Genomic DNA, 18,506 nt, shown 5'->3' with positions numbered 1-18,506 from the left:
TTGAGAGGAATGCTAATTTTCCTCTCGTTTTTTCCCAACTTCTGTTTTGCCTTCACTAGTTTCTCAGTTCTGTGCTAGTTTATTGCATGCTGCTCAATTCTTCTAACTCTGAATCAGTGTGTGCTCAAGGCAGTAACTCTTTAGCTCTAGACGAGACCTGTCCCTTGAGAATGTCTTCAGAAAGGATGGTAGCTTTGAAGTGTCAGGAAATTCACCAGGAACAAGAAGAAACGAAGCTACAAAGCAGACACCAGGAGTAAGAAAATAGCAATGCTCAATGATGGGGCAAATATGCCTGTCAAAGTGGAGGCAATCGTCAGTGAGGGAAGCTGCCACCTCATGTCCAATGCCAAGGACTCGGGGAACCAGCCAAGCCTCCCTTAATTGAGTAAAATGACAATCAGCCATGGTACGAAAACAGAGATGATTTTTATAAATAGGGTTGATAGCAGGATTTTTCCAGCTTCTGATTGCTGTCTGGCTGTGGTTCTACCCTTAGAAAAATTCTGTCCTTCGAGTGCCAAATTCAGAAGAGGCTTTTGCCCAACTTGTTACTGCCATATTTTCTGAATTTCTTAAAATAGAATTGAATCATAATTTAGAAAAAGGACCCAACAGGCAAAAATGGATGGGCTCATAGGATGAAGCTAGGTTTGTGGGATGCACTCACCTCATGAATAGTGAAACCTTTCTTAAATCCAAAAATTTTACTGAGGCACAGTTTCTGACAGACATTACACTAAGAACAGTCTCTTACTGTAGGATATTGCTTTGGGGAGATGGAAATGTTAGATGCTTACTAGCTGTTTTAGTTTGGTGTCCTCCTCCAAAGAAAATCCTGTCTCTCCTCCCTTCCTACTCCTCTACCCCACTGCCTGATTCTCTCTCTCTCTCTCTCTCTCTCTCTCTCAGACAGACAGACACACACACACACACACAATCTAGCATTCTTGAATCAACACTATATAGCTAAACTTAAGAAAAGAGATTACATGCAAAATTTGTTCATGCTTTGTGATAATGGCCTAAAGGGGTCAGTAGCCTTCTCTAGCTCACTGTGAAAGACAGGCTGAGGCCCCAGAAATAAGCTGTCTCAGTGACACAGGGAAGCCTCCGAATAAGGAATCTTGATTTCTGAAAAGATGCTGCAGGCTTCAAAGGGCTTTTGGAAAAGAATGGTGGCACCTCTGGGATAGCCCCTTCTCATGGTGGGCCATCTCTATGCCTTATCCATGCATCTTTTGGCCTCCCTGGATCCTCGTGCGAGCAAATAGAATGCAGGCCTGGTTGTGGTTTTGATTTCAAATATCACTCTCTACCAGAGTCCTGGGAGGCATCTCAGCTTACACTACCTCACTCAGTCCACCTCCTGACCCTGTGAAGGAGATGGTATCATTACCCTCACTCCACAGAGGAGAAAACCAGAGTTCGGAGAGGTCCAGGGCAGAGTCAGAATTTGAACCCAGACTTTTCCAGTTCTAAGCTAGAACATCTTCTTTCTTTCATCTTCATCTCCCACCATTGGGAGGATCTGACCTTCCTGACCAGAAGGAGAACACAAGTCTTTGTGGCCAGCCCTCTAGGTGAGAGTACGCTGTGAAGTCTTCTCTCCGTCCTTATATTCTCCTCTCCTGTCTGCTTTCTCTGCTTGTAGTTGGACCCATGCCCCACTACCTTTACAGATGCATGTTCACCTTTCCTTCCTTTCCAATGCTCTTTTATCTCTAGTTTGCATAGACCTCATGGATCAATGGTTCTTTTATTTGCCCAACACTGGATTCTGCTGTCAAAGGAAGTAGTGGAGACAGACACATACCCAAAACCATAATGCAAGTCCGAGTGCGAGAGATGTTCCCGTGTATTTTGCTCCCGGCCAAGACAACGTCCATCTCCTCCGAGTCCATCTGCTTCCCCTGTTATTTATTTATTTATTTATTTTTTACCTACAAGTTCAGCAGAACAAAAAAAAAAAAAAACAGTGGTTGGATTAAAAAGCAACCAAAACCAGTCAGCAAGATAAGCACTTCACATTTTTCTGTGCAGCAGGGATGAAGGATCTTAGTTTGGATGGGTATAGCTCAGTTTCTGGAGCTTCCAGGGAGCAGAGCCCCAGATCCCAGGCTCTCAGCCTCTGTTCATTTTGTTATTAAATGAAGAAATGTGTGGTTTCCATGGCAATGGTCCTCCCAAAGTTTTATGGCCTCTCCGAGTACTTGCCAGGCCAAATCTACTCACTTTTCAGAGCCAGTGCTGTTAAGGGACACTTCTTAGAAAACCACATACTAACAGAGAATGGGAAACCCCACTGCCAGACCCTTGTTTTCAATCAGTATCTCCAGAATTTGGCATAAGAAACAACTGCCTCTAGCCTAAAGAAAACTATGGATATAATTTCTGTCTCCTTGAGTCAGGTCATCACTGGGGAGAAAGCTTCGAATCTGGCTAAAGGCAATTCATGAAAATGCTAGATTGTAGCAGAAAAGACTTTGTGACCTTGCTGCTGCCTCTGTCATTTTAATGTTTCCTTGTCACTGATGCGAGGCAGGCCCTGCATATTCATCCGTGCCCTCCTGTGCAGAGAATGGCCTTGGGCAGGGTAAGTTACATATTGCAAGCTCATCGTGTGGTAGACTCTATGACAAGCCTCTTGGCCTCCTTTGGGCACGAAGGACTTGCTCTCTCGCTTGCTGGGAAGGCTCTGACAGACAGTTCTCAGCTGCCAGCAACCTGTGGGCAGTCCGTAAGTCCACTCAAGGTCACACTCCGTTTCTGGGGTGGCCTCCATCCAGGGGCTGACTGATAGGAAGCTACAAAGGCCCAGCCCCCTTGACTCAACTTAGGACAATTCTGAAGGATCATCCGGCAGGGCCAGACAAGGCCTGTTGACACTACATCACAGCTCAACCTCCCCCTCTGCCCAATCCCTCCCAGCAGGTGTTAATACTAAGAGCATGCCCCGAGAAATGTCTTGGCTGCTAATTTGCATGCCAAGTCTTGTCCTTAAGAACTTGATTTGCCGTATATTCTAAGGTCTGTAAGTTGCCCAGGTCAGGAATCTTCCCTTAGGAGAGCAGAGTCAAGGCAGTGAGCTACAATAAGACCACCGGGGGCCTGGTGGTGTTCTCTGATCCTGGACATAGCGTGTTGTCTTGCCCCTAGTCACATCTGATGGATGACGGTGCTTTCATTCTGTTTCAGTGGTCAATTTTTTGTGAATATGAGGTTCACACTTGCCATCTAACACTGATAAGGAATTATTGCAGGCTCTGGAGAAGGGACTCACATAAGCCACCGTATGCCATATGCCACCTCTACCAAGAGGAATCCTCTGTGTGTCCCTTCTTGTCCCTTAATTGTTCCTGGTGTAACAAATTACTATATGGGCTTAAACAACAGAAATGATTCCTCACACAGTTATGATGCAAAATCAGTTCCACTAAGCTAAAGGGAAGGTGTCAGCAGAGCTGGCAGCTTCTGGAGGCTCTAGGGCAGAAAATATTTCCCGGCCTTTTACAGTTTTTAGAAGCCACCCACATTCCTTGGCTGATGGCCCCTTCTTCTAAGTCAGCAGAGTAGTGCCTTCTGTCCTGTCTGACCTCTGCTTCTACTCTGACATCTGCCCTCTCCCGACACCCCTACCCTTCTCACCCAAGGACTCTTGTTTGGAATGATGTGGAGCCCACTTGGATAATCCCTCCACATCAAGACCCTTACCTTACTCACATCTGCAAAGTCCCTTTTCTGTGGAAGGTAATATATTCATAGATTCTGGGGATTGGCATGTGGACGCCTTTGGGGGGGACATTAGTCAGCCTCCAACACCAGTGACTTATGCCCGAGTCAGGATTCCAGGCAAAGGGATTAACATGGGCAGAGGCAGGGAGGCCTGACCTGATGTCATGTGGGCAGAAAATAGAAGCATGGAAAGCATAGATTTCCTGAGAGACACATCAAGTGATCAAATTGGACAAGATGCAAGGGAGCTGGTTCATATAGCATGTGCATTTTAAGCTGGAATTGTAGTTAATTATAAACATGATGTAGCTCCTTATTTGCCCAGAAGCACCTGAGGCCAGGATTCGAGTCAGTGTCTTTATGATGCCACCATAGCTCTGGCTCTGTGGTTGGCCCAGGTCAAGAGTTCAGCTCAGGTGTGTGACATCAACAAACGCCAGCTTTGGCCTGCTGTGACACTGCGGTGTCTGGATGCTCTGAGAAGAGAACTGAGGGCACCAGGGCCTGGATGTCTTCATCTTGGCAATGTGACGGGCCTGCTTGGGGCTCACAGGACAGGGGCATTTCCTGAGCCGGCAGTGTGCGTGGGAACGTGTGGCAGAAAGCTTTCTGAAGTGTTATGTAATAAACCTGGCAGAACGATCATGTCCAGGCTGGAAGATGGGTGCATAGGGTTCATTATGCTCTTCTGTCTACCGAATATTTCCATACTACAAAGTGACATGAGCAGAAGTGAGCAGCACATCGCATCCTTGAAGGCATAACAGGTACCCAAATGGGAAGAGAAGCCTGTGGTAATATTTGGGTGATAACAAGGATAAAAAGGATGAAGACTATAAAAAACTCATGTCTGTTACTTATGAGGAAACATCTGTACAAGCGCTTCATAAACTGCAAAGCCTCCCATACCCATAAGGGACTTCTCAGTTTTTAATACAAACAGTATTTCCTCGGGAATGAGGCCATTTTCTGATCTTTTGTATAATAAATGAGATGAATTTCCTTCTCCAGGAAGCTTGGGGCCCACCAGAGTAACTCCTTCTCAACACAAGCTTCCCTTTGCTGATAGGAAGCTCAGTCTGAGATGTGTTGATTTTTCTTCCCTGTCTGCCCCTGGTCCCCAGACACTGAAGGATGCCAGTGACAACGCACGCAAGGACTTTCACCGCGAGGCTGAGCTGCTGACCAACCTCCAGCACGAGCACATCGTCAAGTTCTATGGTGTCTGCGTGGAGGGTGACCCGCTCATCATGGTCTTTGAGTACATGAAGCACGGGGACCTCAACAAGTTCCTCAGGTGCGGTGTGGGGGTGGTGTGAGGGGAGACATGGGAGGGGGCAGGCCTCCGTGGTTCTGATAGCCTGAGGGTGAGGATGGGGAATTCTTGGGAGGGGCCAAGGGTCCCCTGGAACTTTTTCTGGAATGGCCCATCTTGGTTTCAACACCAACATGTTCTGCAGAGAAAGAAACTGAGGCCACAGAAGAGTGAGGGACAGAAGAAAAGAACCATTCCACTTACTCTTGGGTGAAGGGAGTTAAGTGATGCTTCTCTCTGCCGTGAGCAGAGGTACAAATGGAAGATGCTCATTTAAGACCATGAATGGAAAGAGGAAGCAGTCCCAGCAGTGTGGGCTGGGATCCTGGATTCTCCCTCCCAGTCTGCATCAGCGGCCATGTCTGCTCAAGTGGGTCTCCGACCCACTTGGCCCCAGCCGCCTTGACTCCCCTGGTAGGCCTGAGCAGACCCTATGTCATGTCTCCGGCCTAACATGTTGTTTTCTTTCTAACGTAGCTGCTTCTCAGCTTTGGAAGATTAGCAAGTGTGCTGCCTGTGGTATCTTGGTAGGTAGTAAAACTTAGGAGACACAGGAAAGATGTTGGCCTCAGTTTTGTTAACTGTAAAAGGGGCATAATAATATCCACCTTAATGATGAATGTCAGGATCATTGTGATGATAGGTAATCAATAGATATTGTCCCCAGAACCACAAGGTTGAGAGATCTGCAATCCTGGGGATGTTACACCTCTTCTTTTTAAATTTTTTAAAATATTTTATTTATTTATGAGAGACACAGAGACACAGGCAGAGGGACAAGTAGGCTTCCTGTGGGGAGCCTGATGTGGGACTCAATCCCCCGACCCCAGGATCATACCCTGGGCCAAAGGCAGACGCTCAACCACTGAGCCACCCAGATGCCCTGATGTTATATCTCTTGCGTTACCATGCCCATTAGACCTCTCTGTTCTCCTCCAGTTTCTGGGGGCCCCGAGAGGGGCTTTCCATAGAAACAGGCATCAGGCAGCCTTGAAAATTCAGAAACTACAGTTTAATAAGTCCATCACTGAGAGAACGGTGGAGGACAGCATGCTGCTGTGCTTAGAAATATCCTCATGTGGTTGGTACCTCCTGGATCCCTTTTACCAGCTCTAGGCTCAAGAATACACGTGCAATTTAGTTTGTCCTTTACTGGGAAGAGTCCCCCTTCTCTGCCTTGCTCATGACTATGGGGGTGGGGAGAGAATGCCAGATAAGATTAGGATTATGTAGCCTACTCTTGGTGCTCAGAAACAGTCATCCCGACACATTACATAGTGTCAGCAGTTTTTCTTGCAGGTGATAGGAGAAGGGATGAAGATGGATTTTGTCTTTCAGACCTCATGTGAAAGGAGGAAAAGAAGCTACATTTGGTGGAGGTCTAACTGTTCATAGAAGTATTTTTTTCCTGTTCCCATGCTCTATGCTACTTCTCTAATTAAAAATGGTGCTTTCCAAAAACATAGCGTAATACAACAAACGTATTTCACCTGGATGCAATTAAATGCTTCTGTGAGCTCACACTGTACTTGTGCGCATATGCATATGTGTGCATGTTGTAAGCATGTGTGTAAGTGTGTGTGTGTTGATCCTTTCACTTTTGGCTCAGCCAACCTCTCCCTAGCTCTCCTTCCTGCTTCCAGAAGGAGCAAGCACCTGATTCTCCCTGGGCATCTTGCACAAGGCATGGAGCTATTAGAAATCTCTCCCGCTTGATTTTAGAATCTGCTGAACTCTGGTAACAAGAGGTTTTCAATGCCAAGAATTAGGCATAGTAATGTACCACGAACTACACTCCATTCTCCCTTTCTGGAAGGGATGCAGCCCGTAAATGCCATGAACATGTCCCCAAGTGTCATTGGCACTGCCCTATAAAGACAGATGTCTGCAATTTCCTCTCACCCTTTTTATTCATCCCAAAGCCATACATTGAGTACCAACGTGGCCAGGCCCTATGCTGGGGTGGCTGGGAAATGGGTATAACACATAATTCTTGCTTGCAAAGAGATGCCAGTTCTCCTCTGGAATCTCTCCAGAATTCCCTTCCAACAAGAGGAAGTCAGATAAAGCTTTTTCAAGCAATAGCAGCTAGTATTATTGAGCCTCCTAAGCATTCTAAGCGGTTTAACTTGTATAAACTTCATAACCTATTATTACAATGATTCCCATTTTTACGGTCCAAAAAACAAAAACAAAAACAAAAACAAAAACAAAAAACCAACGTGAATCACAGAGCTGAGCTTCAAATCCACAGCCCCTGGCTGTAAAACTCAGAGCCTTAAGCACCGCACTGCTTCCTCGTGAGGTAGCCGATTAAAAAACTGAGAAAGAGGGACACCTGGGTGGCTCAATGGTTGAGCGTCTGCCTTTGCTCAGGGCATGATCCTGGGGTCCTGGGATTGAGTCCCACATTGGACTCCCCGCAGGGAGCCTGCTTCTTCCTCTGTCTGTATCTCTGCCTCTCTCTGTATGTCTCTCATGAATAAATAAGTAAAATCTTAAATAAAAAAAAATTAAAAAAATTAAAAACTACCTCAGAAAGAAAGTAGCATGCCGCAGGATTCTGGAGCTGGACAGTGTGGCTAAGTGCCGACTGTAACCCACCTGGGGAGAAGAAACCAAGGAAAGGTGAACAGCTCCCTCATTAGAAGTCCACTGAACCTTCCAGCTTCTCAAGCTGGGGTGCTAATGGCATTTTCCCCCCTTTTAAGGCACGTTCTCCCAGAAGAGTAAAATATGTTTTTATTTCCAGGAGCTGCAAGGTAACCTGGGGAATGAAGCAGAAGGCTGTTTTTTTTTTACTTTATTTATACTCCTCTTGAGAGCTTGTTTAGAATACTTGCCTGCCCTCTTTTTACAAGATTATCTGCTCAAAGAAAGCATGCAGAGGCTTCTCTCGTTAAAGGGAGGCTTGTCCAAAAACTCAAAAGCAAGCAGGGGACACGACTGGCTTAAAATGCAGAGGCTGGCCCCACTCCTGCACCCCTTCTGCGTGCAGAAGGCCCTGGGAGAAGTGCAGGCCTCAGGTGTCTCAGAGGACCCTGGAGCCTGGGGGTTTGTGCAGAGGTGGCCTGTGGCACCAGTCTCTACTGCTGCCTCTTCTCCAGAGTCTTTCCTATGGACAGAGTCTTGGAGGGGTCTTGGTGCCAGGGGCTGAAATAAGGTTCTGGCAAGTGAGCAATATCGTATTTCACTCTTGGATTTAAATCTATGAAGGTCACATCCTGGCCTGGATTCTCTGGATGTTTCAGGATTTCTCTTCCTTCGTGTGCTCTTCCAGGTCTCTGCTGGTGTTGAGGTCACAGTCAGGGCTTTGTCTCCTGCCATAGGGAAACCATCCCCCCTCTCCCTTGCCCCCTCAGGCTGGGGAGAGCAACTTTGCACCATAGCTAGTGCTGGCTCTCCACAAAAGCCACAAAGCTCTTCACAAGCAGAGTCTCCCTACTGCTCCTATCAGTGAGCTTATGAGGGTGCGGTGGGGATGGAATGAGGAAACAGTGCAGAGGCGCTGCAGGTCACCTGAGGTCACTGCCAGCGTCTTAGGATTGGATGCAATTTCATTTTGGATCCCCAGAGCCTTGCCCACCACAGGGGAGCAGTTTTGAGGGGAAGAGATCCCCGAGGCATTTCCCCACACGGCTGGCTTCTCAGTGTGACGAGGGGCACATGGGGCTGTGGTTTAAACCGAGGTGAAGTGTGCACAAGCCCAGGAAGCTCCTCCCTGGGGATGGTTCGACCCAGATATTTAGAGATATGAGAGACCTACATGATCACCCAGCCTCATAGCCCTTTGTCTGTTTGACTGATGAGGACATTACAGACTGGGATGAGTTAAGAGGCTTCCCTAGTTCCTGATGGTGGAACACTCCCCTCTCCCCATCTAGTGCTTGTTCTCTGAGAAAAAAAGAGAGTGAAATATTTGGAAATCCAGTGAAGGTGGAAGCACAGGGGCGGAGTGGGGGAAGGGGGCTGGAGCCCAGAGAAGGGGGCATGCAAATGCCGGTGGGGACAATCCAACCAAGGTAGGGCTGGCCCGGTGCAGGGAGACGCAGAAGGAGCAGGGTGCTCTGGGATAATTCTGACCCTTTCTGTTTTCAAATACTCATACAGCTCTGGAGCCCTGCAGGTGGGATTGTCCACTTTAAAATCCATTTAAAATCTACTATATGGCTCAGTGGTTGAGCATCTGTCTTTGGCTCAGGTTGTGATCCCGGCGTCCTGGCATCGAGTCTCACATCGGGCTCCCCGCAGGGAGCCTGCTTCTCCCTCTGTGTCTCTGCCTCTCTCTCTCTGTGTGTGTCTCATGAATAAATAAAATCTGAAAAAAAAAAAAAACCCTTCTATATTTATTTTGAGTACTTCCAGCTGTCCTGAAGGAATCTTCATCCTTGTTTTGCCTCTGGTAAGGAGCAGCCCTTTGACTGCTCCACCACCGCTTCCAGAAGAGAAGGACCCTTTACTCTTTGCTCTCAAGCCATCAGGCAGCAGTGACACCAGTCGTGGCAGGACTCAGGAGCTGGGAGCAGGGGACTAATGGGGCTCAAGGCTCGTCTGAGATGAGGACGCTCCTCTCCCTGAAACGTGTGCCGGTGTTTAGATGCCTTAAGTCATCGCACAGCTGGGAGAAGGCCAAGTGTATGAGATAGAAGGAAAAGAAGATATACAATACCATACACCTCACCCCTACCCCCGCCATAGTGTAAAGAATAATGTAGGCCCAGGGAAAGAATCAATGTGTTGTGATTCCAGAGCTCTCCATGTGGTGGCCAGTACACATGTGGAGCTGGAGGTCGAGGGAGGGGTGGGCAGGAGATGGGATTTTCTACAGGGAATGAATGTCCAGGCTGAGGTGCCCTGGGATTTTGCTCAGTTGGGCCTGAGGGAGACAAGGGCAGCTTGTTGAGACCGAGCCCAGCTGCAGAGCTCTGGCCCTGGTGGGGGTACTCAGGAGGCGTTGGCCCGGGTGAGGGGTGCTCAGCTGCAGCTGGGAGACGGGAGGGGAAGGCTGGGGCTCCCACTGGGGCATGATGACCCATTGCTCTAATAGAGCCAAACTCTTGCCCTATGTTTTGGTTTTGGTTTATTTTATTTTTGTTCATGTATTTTACTCCATTGCTTTTCAGTGGGCTCTGGGCTCTGGCCAGTGCCTGGCCCCATGCTAGCTCTGGAGCCCCCAAAACACAGAAGTGTGTGTGTGTGTGTGTGTGTGTGTGTAGGAGGGTACCACTCAGGCCCAGATGGCCCCGAGAATTATAGATTTCCTGGGAATTGGAGCCTGGGTACTCTCAAAGCTTTCGGGGTGCACTTGTGAGTGAAGCATCTCCCCCCTGCCCTTTAGCTAAGTCAGGCAGCCCTTGAGCTCCCACAGCTCATGGGAGACGGGGCCCCTGGAGGAGAGAGCTGAGGCTCCAGCCACACTTACCATGTCCTCTGCAGGGCCCATGGGCCTGATGCTGTGCTGATGGCCGAAGGCAACCCGCCGACGGAGCTCACCCAGTCCCAGATGCTGCACATTGCCCAGCAGATAGCAGCAGGAATGGTCTACCTGGCGTCCCAGCACTTTGTGCACCGAGATCTGGCCACCCGCAACTGCCTGGTTGGCGAGAACCTCCTGGTGAAAATCGGGGACTTCGGGATGTCCCGGGACGTGTACAGCACCGACTACTACAGGGTGAGTGGCTGCCCCCACCAGGAGTCCCCAGGGCCCTCTTTCCCTGTATTCATTTGCTGGGGCTCCTGTAACACAATATCACAGACTAAAGAGCCTGAATGGCAGATGTTTATTTTCTCTGAAGGTAAATGTTCAAGGTCAGGGTGATGGCAGGGTGGCTTTCTCCGAACACTTCTCTTCTTGGCTTGCAGACAGCACCTTTCTCTGCATGCTCACATGGTCTTTTTGCTGTGTGTGCACCCCTGCTGTCTCTCTCTGTGTCTAAATGTCCTCATCTTCTAAGGACACCAGACAGATTGGAAGAAGGCTCACCCACAGTCTTGTTTTCACCAAATCACCTCTTTCAACACCCAAACACAACTATGTTCTGAGGTCCTGAGGGTTAAGGCTTCCATGTGCAAATTTGGGGGAACACAATTCACCCCATAAAACCCATCATGCTCTTTCCACAGTGCTCCAGAGCTGTGTGTGATATCTTCAAGAGAAAAGCCCTCAACATCAGGGTTCTGCCAGGGGAGCCCAAGGGCTTGTGGGAATTCCTGGATGACACAAGGTTAAAGGATTCTGGCATTTGTATTTGATTCTGTGAAATTATGCCTGGAGCCTTTGTCTGAGGGTGTGGCTGAAGATGAACTTTTTCACATAAATAACAGCACCACAGACCTTGGAAGTTCCCACCCAGAACCATCTTGGTTGAAAGTAGATTAGCTATTGGCCTTCTTTGTGAGATATAAGAGGTTCTTTCCTCCCCTCCTCCCCAAATAGTGCCTCCACTAGAAACACTAAAGGTTAGAGTTGCAGAAACAATTCAGATCCCCTGTACCTGGAACTGGTCCCTTTAGCAAGATAGATTTGGAACTTGGGGAGGAGAAGAAAAGGGCATTTCTGGAAACCCTGAAGTCATGACATTGAAAGTGAAGATTTGAGGTAATAGGACATTTCAAATCCTCAGTTTGGTTTTACTGTGGTTTTGCTTGATTTTCAAGGGCAGAGGAAGAAACTAAGAGAGAAAAGGAATAAACGTCTTGTGTGTACATAGCCTAAGATGGAAAACCATATAACTCCCCTAGCTTTCATAAGATAAGACTGGTAGAGACAATGCCTTTCCTCACCTTCATCCCTCCCTTTATGATTTATTTTTGAGGATCTTAGTCTGTTTGTTTCCTACACCCCTCTCTGCAGCCTTACCCAGTTCTCATGCCTCTGCATTTTAGTTAAGCCAACATCACTACAAGTAGTCTATGAAAATAAATCCAGTGCTTTGCTGCATATTCTTCTGTAGATTGTTTTGTGGGGTTTCTTCCTTTGTCACCTTGATAAGCATTGTCCACAGTCTGTGGGGCAAAAGAGAGTGGATACCAAACTGAAAAGGATTTTCTTGGGTGTCTCTGTAGAAAACAGGAGAATGGTCTTAACTACAAGTGTTCAAAATGGAGCTTTGAAGTACCTGTTGAGTCTAGAGATGACTAGTCTCTTCTAAATATCTAAAACACGGCGGGAAATTTTCCCTACTAATAGATGCATCTCTACTGTTAGCTCTTTTCTTTTGGTGGGAGGTGGGGGTGAGGACGTTTCCCTGTCTCAAGAGATGAAGAACCGCTTGAGTGTTTCCCTAAAGAAAAACTCTGCTGTTCCTGACGAGCATCGAAGGAAGAATCATGTGGCCCAAGCAACAGCTTTCTCTTTAGCAGTAAGTTAATAAAGATCTTATAGTGCTTGGCACAAAATAAGTACTCAAAAAATGTTTTCAACTTTGTCATTATCCAAATGGACAAAATCATGCTTCATTCCCAAAGCCACAGCCTAGCCAGGTAGAGTCCAGTGTCCTCTCCTATAATCTCTAGAAAAAAATGAATCTGAGGAAAAAAGATAGAAGTGATCAGTAGTGGAAAGATCACTTAAGTAAAAAAACAATTTTAAGTAGAGGCACTCCAAAGGAGATACACAAATGGCCTATAAGCACATGAAAAAATACTCAACATCATTAGTCATTGGGGAAATGTAAATCAAAGCCCCAATGAGTATCACTTCACACTCACTGGGATTCTGTGATAAAGACAGACAATAGTAAGTGTTAACGGGAATGTGGAGCAATCGGAGCCTAGATACACTGCTGGTGGGGATGCAAAATGCTGCAGCTGCTTTGCAAATGGTTTGGCAGTTTCCCAAAATGTTCAACACAGACTCATCATCTAATTCTGTGATTCCACTCCTAGGTATATACCTAAGAGAACTGATCATGTTTTCACAGACAAATTTGTACATTAATGTTCATAGCAGCATTATTCATAATAGCTAAAAAACTGGGGAACACCTTAAGTGTCCATCAACTGGTGAATGAATAAATGAGATGTGGTGACCCATACAACAGGATATTATTCACCAGTAAAAAGAAATGAAGTACTGAATCATGATCCAACAGGATTGAACCTTAATGCCACCATTATGGTAAATGAAGGAAGCCAGACTTAAAAGATATAACTCCATTCATATGAAATGTCCAGAATAGGCAAATCCATAGAGGCAGTGAGTAGATCCGTGGTTGCCAATGGCTTGGAGGATGGAGAATGAGGAATGACTGCTACTGGATATGGAGTTTCTTTTTAGGGTGATGAAAATGTTTTAAAGTGTATGGTGGTGGTGGTGGTTATTTAATATATTTACCAATATACTATCATTGAATATATAATATATAATGATAATATATAATAATCACTGAATGGTAAATATTATACCTTTATATTATATGTATGAATTATATCTCATACCTTTAAAAAAGTCTCAAAAGGACAATACTAGCAAAATAGTGACCATTATTATGAACATAAGAAGTTAGTCTGGATAATTTATACACATTATAAAAGTACTATCTTTTATCTACTTTATTTTGTTACCATTTACTAAAAAGAAAATCTGCCACTTAGGTGACATTTTCCCAAAGTATTTTTTTTTTCTTAATTGATCAGAGGAAATAATAATTTCCAGTTTCTTTGTCAAATGTTCTTGGAACTATTTTAATCATTAGCAAATGTGCTTCAGATGCCACATTTATGTATCCCCATCCCCCACCCCTGTCTCACCATGAATACTCCCAGCAGTCATGGCTGGGAGATCTATATGTTCATTTGGCTATTTGTTGTTCCCACTAAGGATGAGGAAAAAGAAGCAGCCTTACTTTGGACTCTATCATAGGTGAGGATGGGCAGGAGTGGGCAGGAAAGCAGATGATGGATGTAAGAACTGACAATTTGATAGTAGCCTCGGAAAACAAATAATAGTTCACTTCTTGGTTCCATGAAACTATTTATTATCCTAGAAATCATTTGTAGAATATTTTCACTTATTAAAAATATCCAAAGCAAATCAGTGGGCTCCATTTTGTTGGGTTTGTTCAATGCACAAACAGAAGCTATTGCCAATTCTGCACCTGAACTCTAGCACCATCTTTCAGTGGCTGTTTCCCAAAACATTCTTGCTTTCCCACTAGTTATCCACCTGCTGGGTCATCTCTAAGCTCTACCTCAGGCCCCTTCCCATTGTGGCATCTTTTCTTTCTGTCACCATAGCTGGGGAATGTGACTTCTTTAAAGCTTCAGTTTCTTATGTGCAAGCATCTTAAGGATGTTTTTCTTCATTATTCTCCTCCTGTCCTCCCCCAACCTGCATCAAACCCCAGGGTGAGGAGCTGCTTACTGTAGCTGGTGTGGGCTGTCATCACCAATGTTAAAAATCTGTTCTGTCACAGCAATAGGGGAGGATTTTTGTATTAGCCAAAGCTCCCTTATCTAAAAGGATGATGATTGGTCCTGGAGTCAACTAGGTTGAGGAGTAACATGTCCCTTATCTAAGCAAGAGCCAAACCCATTGGCAACCTGAGCCTTCTGCTCATGGTGCCTTATGAGCAGCCTTGTGCAGCTCTGTGCAATCCGTGGCAGGAGGGGCATGTGGCAGCTGTTCCTCCGTCATGGGGGAGCTGGCAGCACCAGAAAATGGCTGCCTTAAGGCTTCTACCCTGTTACAGCTGAACTAATTATATCCTCCCAATGAAGGGAGAAATCGGAGCAGTACATTTGCATTGAAACCAGCCTGATATGGTGGGTTCAAAATTACTCTAGCATTTATGTCCTCTGAATTGTTTTAATTAGCAGCTCTGCAGTACCAATCTTTTATTTGGTTTTTATTGCTTCCTTCCACTGGTAAAACCTAGCACTTAGGAAACATCTGAACCAGATTTCTGCCTGTCAGAGACCTAGGATCTCACTCTACTTGGTCATTACTGGGCCAAAGTGGATCTATTGCAACTTTTCTAATGTGCACTTTGGTGGTTTTCACTGTTTGGGTCCAACATGTGCTTAAAATGAATGTGATCTGTTGGTGAGTAGAGAGCCTAAAGATCTGAAATTCAAGCTTTTAAATCTTGTTCCCCTTTCGGCTTTAGCTTTACATTGAAGTGGTAAGAAATCCTATCCTTTAATTCATCTTCCACTTAAGGAGGAAAAAGAAGGAAGCAGAATAGGCAAATTGATTTATGGTGGACCTTCAAAAAGCAAATGACTATATATCAGCTAAGCAGGGCCATGATCAAAATCCTGAAGTATTTAAGTGACACCAGTGACAGTGACTAAGAAATCGTCTTCAGTTGCTCAATACCAGTTTATTAACTGCAGAGAGAAAAGAAGATGGATTTTACTGAAATCAGCTGATGTAACAAGTAGCAAGAAGAACTGATTTGAATTTTAATATCAACTGGAAGATGAAGTCCTGAACCTCAGAAATGAGGGGAAGACATGTAACTCCAGAACCAGACAAACACGTGAGACATAATCAAGAGTTTACTTTCAAACCTTGGTATTGAAAATAATGTGTTTATTTTTAAGGAATATTTTTACATAATATGAGCACTTCTAGATAAATCAATTGACAAATAGATTGATTGATAGATTGATAGAACAATCTTGACTCATTCCATAAATGTTCTTGGTGAATTGTTGTGTAAAATACCAATGTCATTCCCTCTATGAAGAACATAGAGGGTGCTAATTCTTAAGAGGCAGTTCCTATTCCATCTCCTCCCAGACTTCCTCCAAGCAGAATAAATACAAATCCATGATACCTCCATGCATCATATAAATAAGCAGTACAACATAGTGTTTAGACAAAGTTCATACATTATGCTATGTTGTACACCTAAAACATTGTGTGTCAACTATATGCGAATTTCAAAAAATATATCTGACTAATAAATGCATTCTCACTTATAAACAAATAAATAAGCATTATAGCATAGAGCACATTGCACCAGGGAAATTTGTTCATATATGTGTCTTCTCACTACTTTGGGAGCAGGGAGAAGACAAGTCTTAACACATCTTTGTATCTGTAGAGACAAATGGGCATGTGTCCCTGGGCATGGCACATATTGGGCCATCAATGCATGATCGCTGAACAGGATACGTATCAAGAAAACCCTTTATGAGTGTGACTTTTCAGCCCTGTAGAAGAATAAAGAAGATACTCGGATTTGCAGATGGGCCTGGCCCTGAGGCTAGAAGTACTGGCTTCAGGAAGTAAAGGTAGGGATATAGGGATGTCCTTACTTCCGACTATTTTTTTTTTTTTTTAGTAACAATCCCAGAGCTAAAATTTATTTGCTCTTATACTATAGTGAAAAACAAAAAACAAAAAACAAAAAAAACAAAAAAACTTCCTCTGGTATACTCTGCCTAGAACCTTTGAACCAGGCACATTGTTCATTTTAAGAGGCAGCAAAGTCCCTTCCTAAAAGAGGAATGTCCTCTGTGTCATTAATTCTTCTTTGCATACATCATTTCCTTATTTTCCCTCTTAATATATACTACACAATTGCTCAACTTCCACATGAACAGTTAATAGACCTTTCTATTAGACTTCTTTTGATTAAAGTGGCCCCAGAAACTTAAGAGCTTATTTATTTTGTGAAATCATCTTCCATTTATGTTTCATACCACAGTCAGAGAGAGCACAGTTCAGAGGAACCTGTCTGCTGGGGAGAAATCAGAACATTGAGTTCAGACGAATTCTATATTAAACTGGATTTGCATAAATTATTTCAAGATTCTAAATTGGCTTAATTTGTATTCAAGCCTTCCTAAGAGCCTTTCACATATGCTTTGGCGTAGCAAAAGGGTGGGTGAGTGTCCTTGCATGCATCCATTCATTTTTTGGACACAGATGTATGAAACAGCTACTATGCGCTAGATGCTTTACGAGATACTAAAGGCATCCAGATAAAAAAGACATGTGGGCTGTGACTTGGAGTTCCTGCCCATGTAATAACGTGATAAATGCTGTATTAGAGACATGTACACAAAGAGGAAGCCACCAGCCTACTTTGGGAAATCAGAGTAGGGTTCGCAGAGATGTGACATTTGAGCTGGTATATAAGATATGAACCCCAAATTGTTCTATTGGCAAGAGGGCCCTGGCCAGGTGGGGAGGGAGACATTGTTGGCATAGGAGGAAGCTATGAAAAGAGATGGTAGTGTAAACATCATGGTGTGTGGCCAGGGAATGGGGGCCCCTCTGCCTGCAACCTTTGCAGGCAGGCTAACAAAGTAGGCTGCTGAAGCTATTATCAGATTTCTCAGGGACCTGTTTACCATGCCAAAGACTTTGGACCTGGTCCTTTTGGCAGCAGGGAGCCACTAAGAGTTTTTATGCCAGAGAGAAACATGTCAGATTGCATTCTGTCACCTTATGAAAGTAGATCTGCCCAACGGACCCCCAAATCCCCACTCCTGTATAGCAGAACAGCGTCTCTCAAACTGGGTTCCCTGAGCTGTTGGGGGGTGTTTGCCAGTGAAAGAGATCGATGATCACCAAGCCTAGCGATCGTTTTCCTTGCTGCAGAACTCCTCAGAGCCTTTCATCTGTCACTGTGCCATGTGACCTTTCAAGAAGGGGTATGGAAAGTGGCCGAAGCCAGCAGGGAAGAGCTGGCCTGCTAATTCTTCATCCAGGTCCCCTGGACCTATTCATTTCCCAGGACTAGTCAAGACTGTTAGCAGGACATGGAATAAATCTCCCATGTTTTTTCAGGCTCCTGAGTCCCTTATTCCTGAGATCACTAGCCTGTTCATTTTGTCCATAAAAGTGCAACTGCAGAAATTAAGTGAGCTGTTAGGTGTCTGGGAACGAAGGTAGGCCATAGCTCATCGGCTCAGATGGGCCAGAGGGACTCTGATTCCTCCAGGTGCTGAGAGGCATCTTTAGCAGGTACTTCCTCCCCCTTCTGCCCTGTTTTTGAAACAGTCAGGCTTTAGCTTTGTCACACTCATGACATTCCATGTTTTTTTTTCATCACTGAGATCAGAGCCCCTTAAAAGAGGAAGCTGGCAACAAAATGTTAGCGGGGGTATGGAGGAAAGAACATCAGACTGAGGTCCTAAAGGTGAAGGTTCAAATCTGATTTCTCTTTTCTAATCTTATGCTTCTATCAATGAAGAATGAATTTAACCAAAGGTATCAATATGCTACTAGCAGTGGCTGAAACAAATAAAGAGTCATTTTCGCTTAATGACAAAGAGTTCACATCACAGGTGGGCAGTTTCTGGTTGGCTCCCAGGCTGCCCGGTGTCAGAGCTATGGACTGGCACTTGATAGTTTCTTGGTCTTTTCCTCACGGCTGCAAGATGGCTGCAGCAACTCCAAACACATCCAAACTTCACTTAGAGAAGAACAGAGGCAGAGCAGCTTCAGGGAGCAGTTTCTCCTTGCATACACTCTTCTCATCAGAAAGTAAATCTT

The 18,506-nt window shown here is 45.1% G+C and overlaps 1 protein-coding gene across 8 annotated transcripts in view; it reads left to right on the top strand.

The window, feature by feature from the left end:
• Window positions 1-18,506, top strand: part of NTRK2 (neurotrophic receptor tyrosine kinase 2) — a 327,804-nt gene that overhangs the window by 255,078 nt on the left and 54,220 nt on the right. For 5 of the 8 annotated variants that reach the window (XM_077905028.1, XM_077905040.1, XM_077905042.1 and 2 more), the window contains 2 exons: window positions 4,860-5,032; window positions 10,487-10,721. In XM_077905028.1, the coding sequence (XP_077761154.1) occupies window positions 4,860-5,032; window positions 10,487-10,721 (408 nt within the window). Of the gene's footprint in view, window positions 1-4,859; window positions 5,033-6,349; window positions 6,531-9,160; window positions 9,222-10,486; window positions 10,722-12,257; window positions 12,379-18,506 lie in introns of those variants that run through there. The other 3 variants (XM_077905037.1, XM_077905052.1, XM_077905058.1) reach the window with 3 other exon arrangements.

This window comes from Canis aureus, chromosome 1 (genome assembly GCF_053574225.1).
Source record: "Canis aureus isolate CA01 chromosome 1, VMU_Caureus_v.1.0, whole genome shotgun sequence".
Taxonomy (NCBI): domain Eukaryota; kingdom Metazoa; phylum Chordata; class Mammalia; order Carnivora; family Canidae; genus Canis; species Canis aureus.
This window is presented reverse-complemented; position numbering and strand designations above follow the sequence as displayed.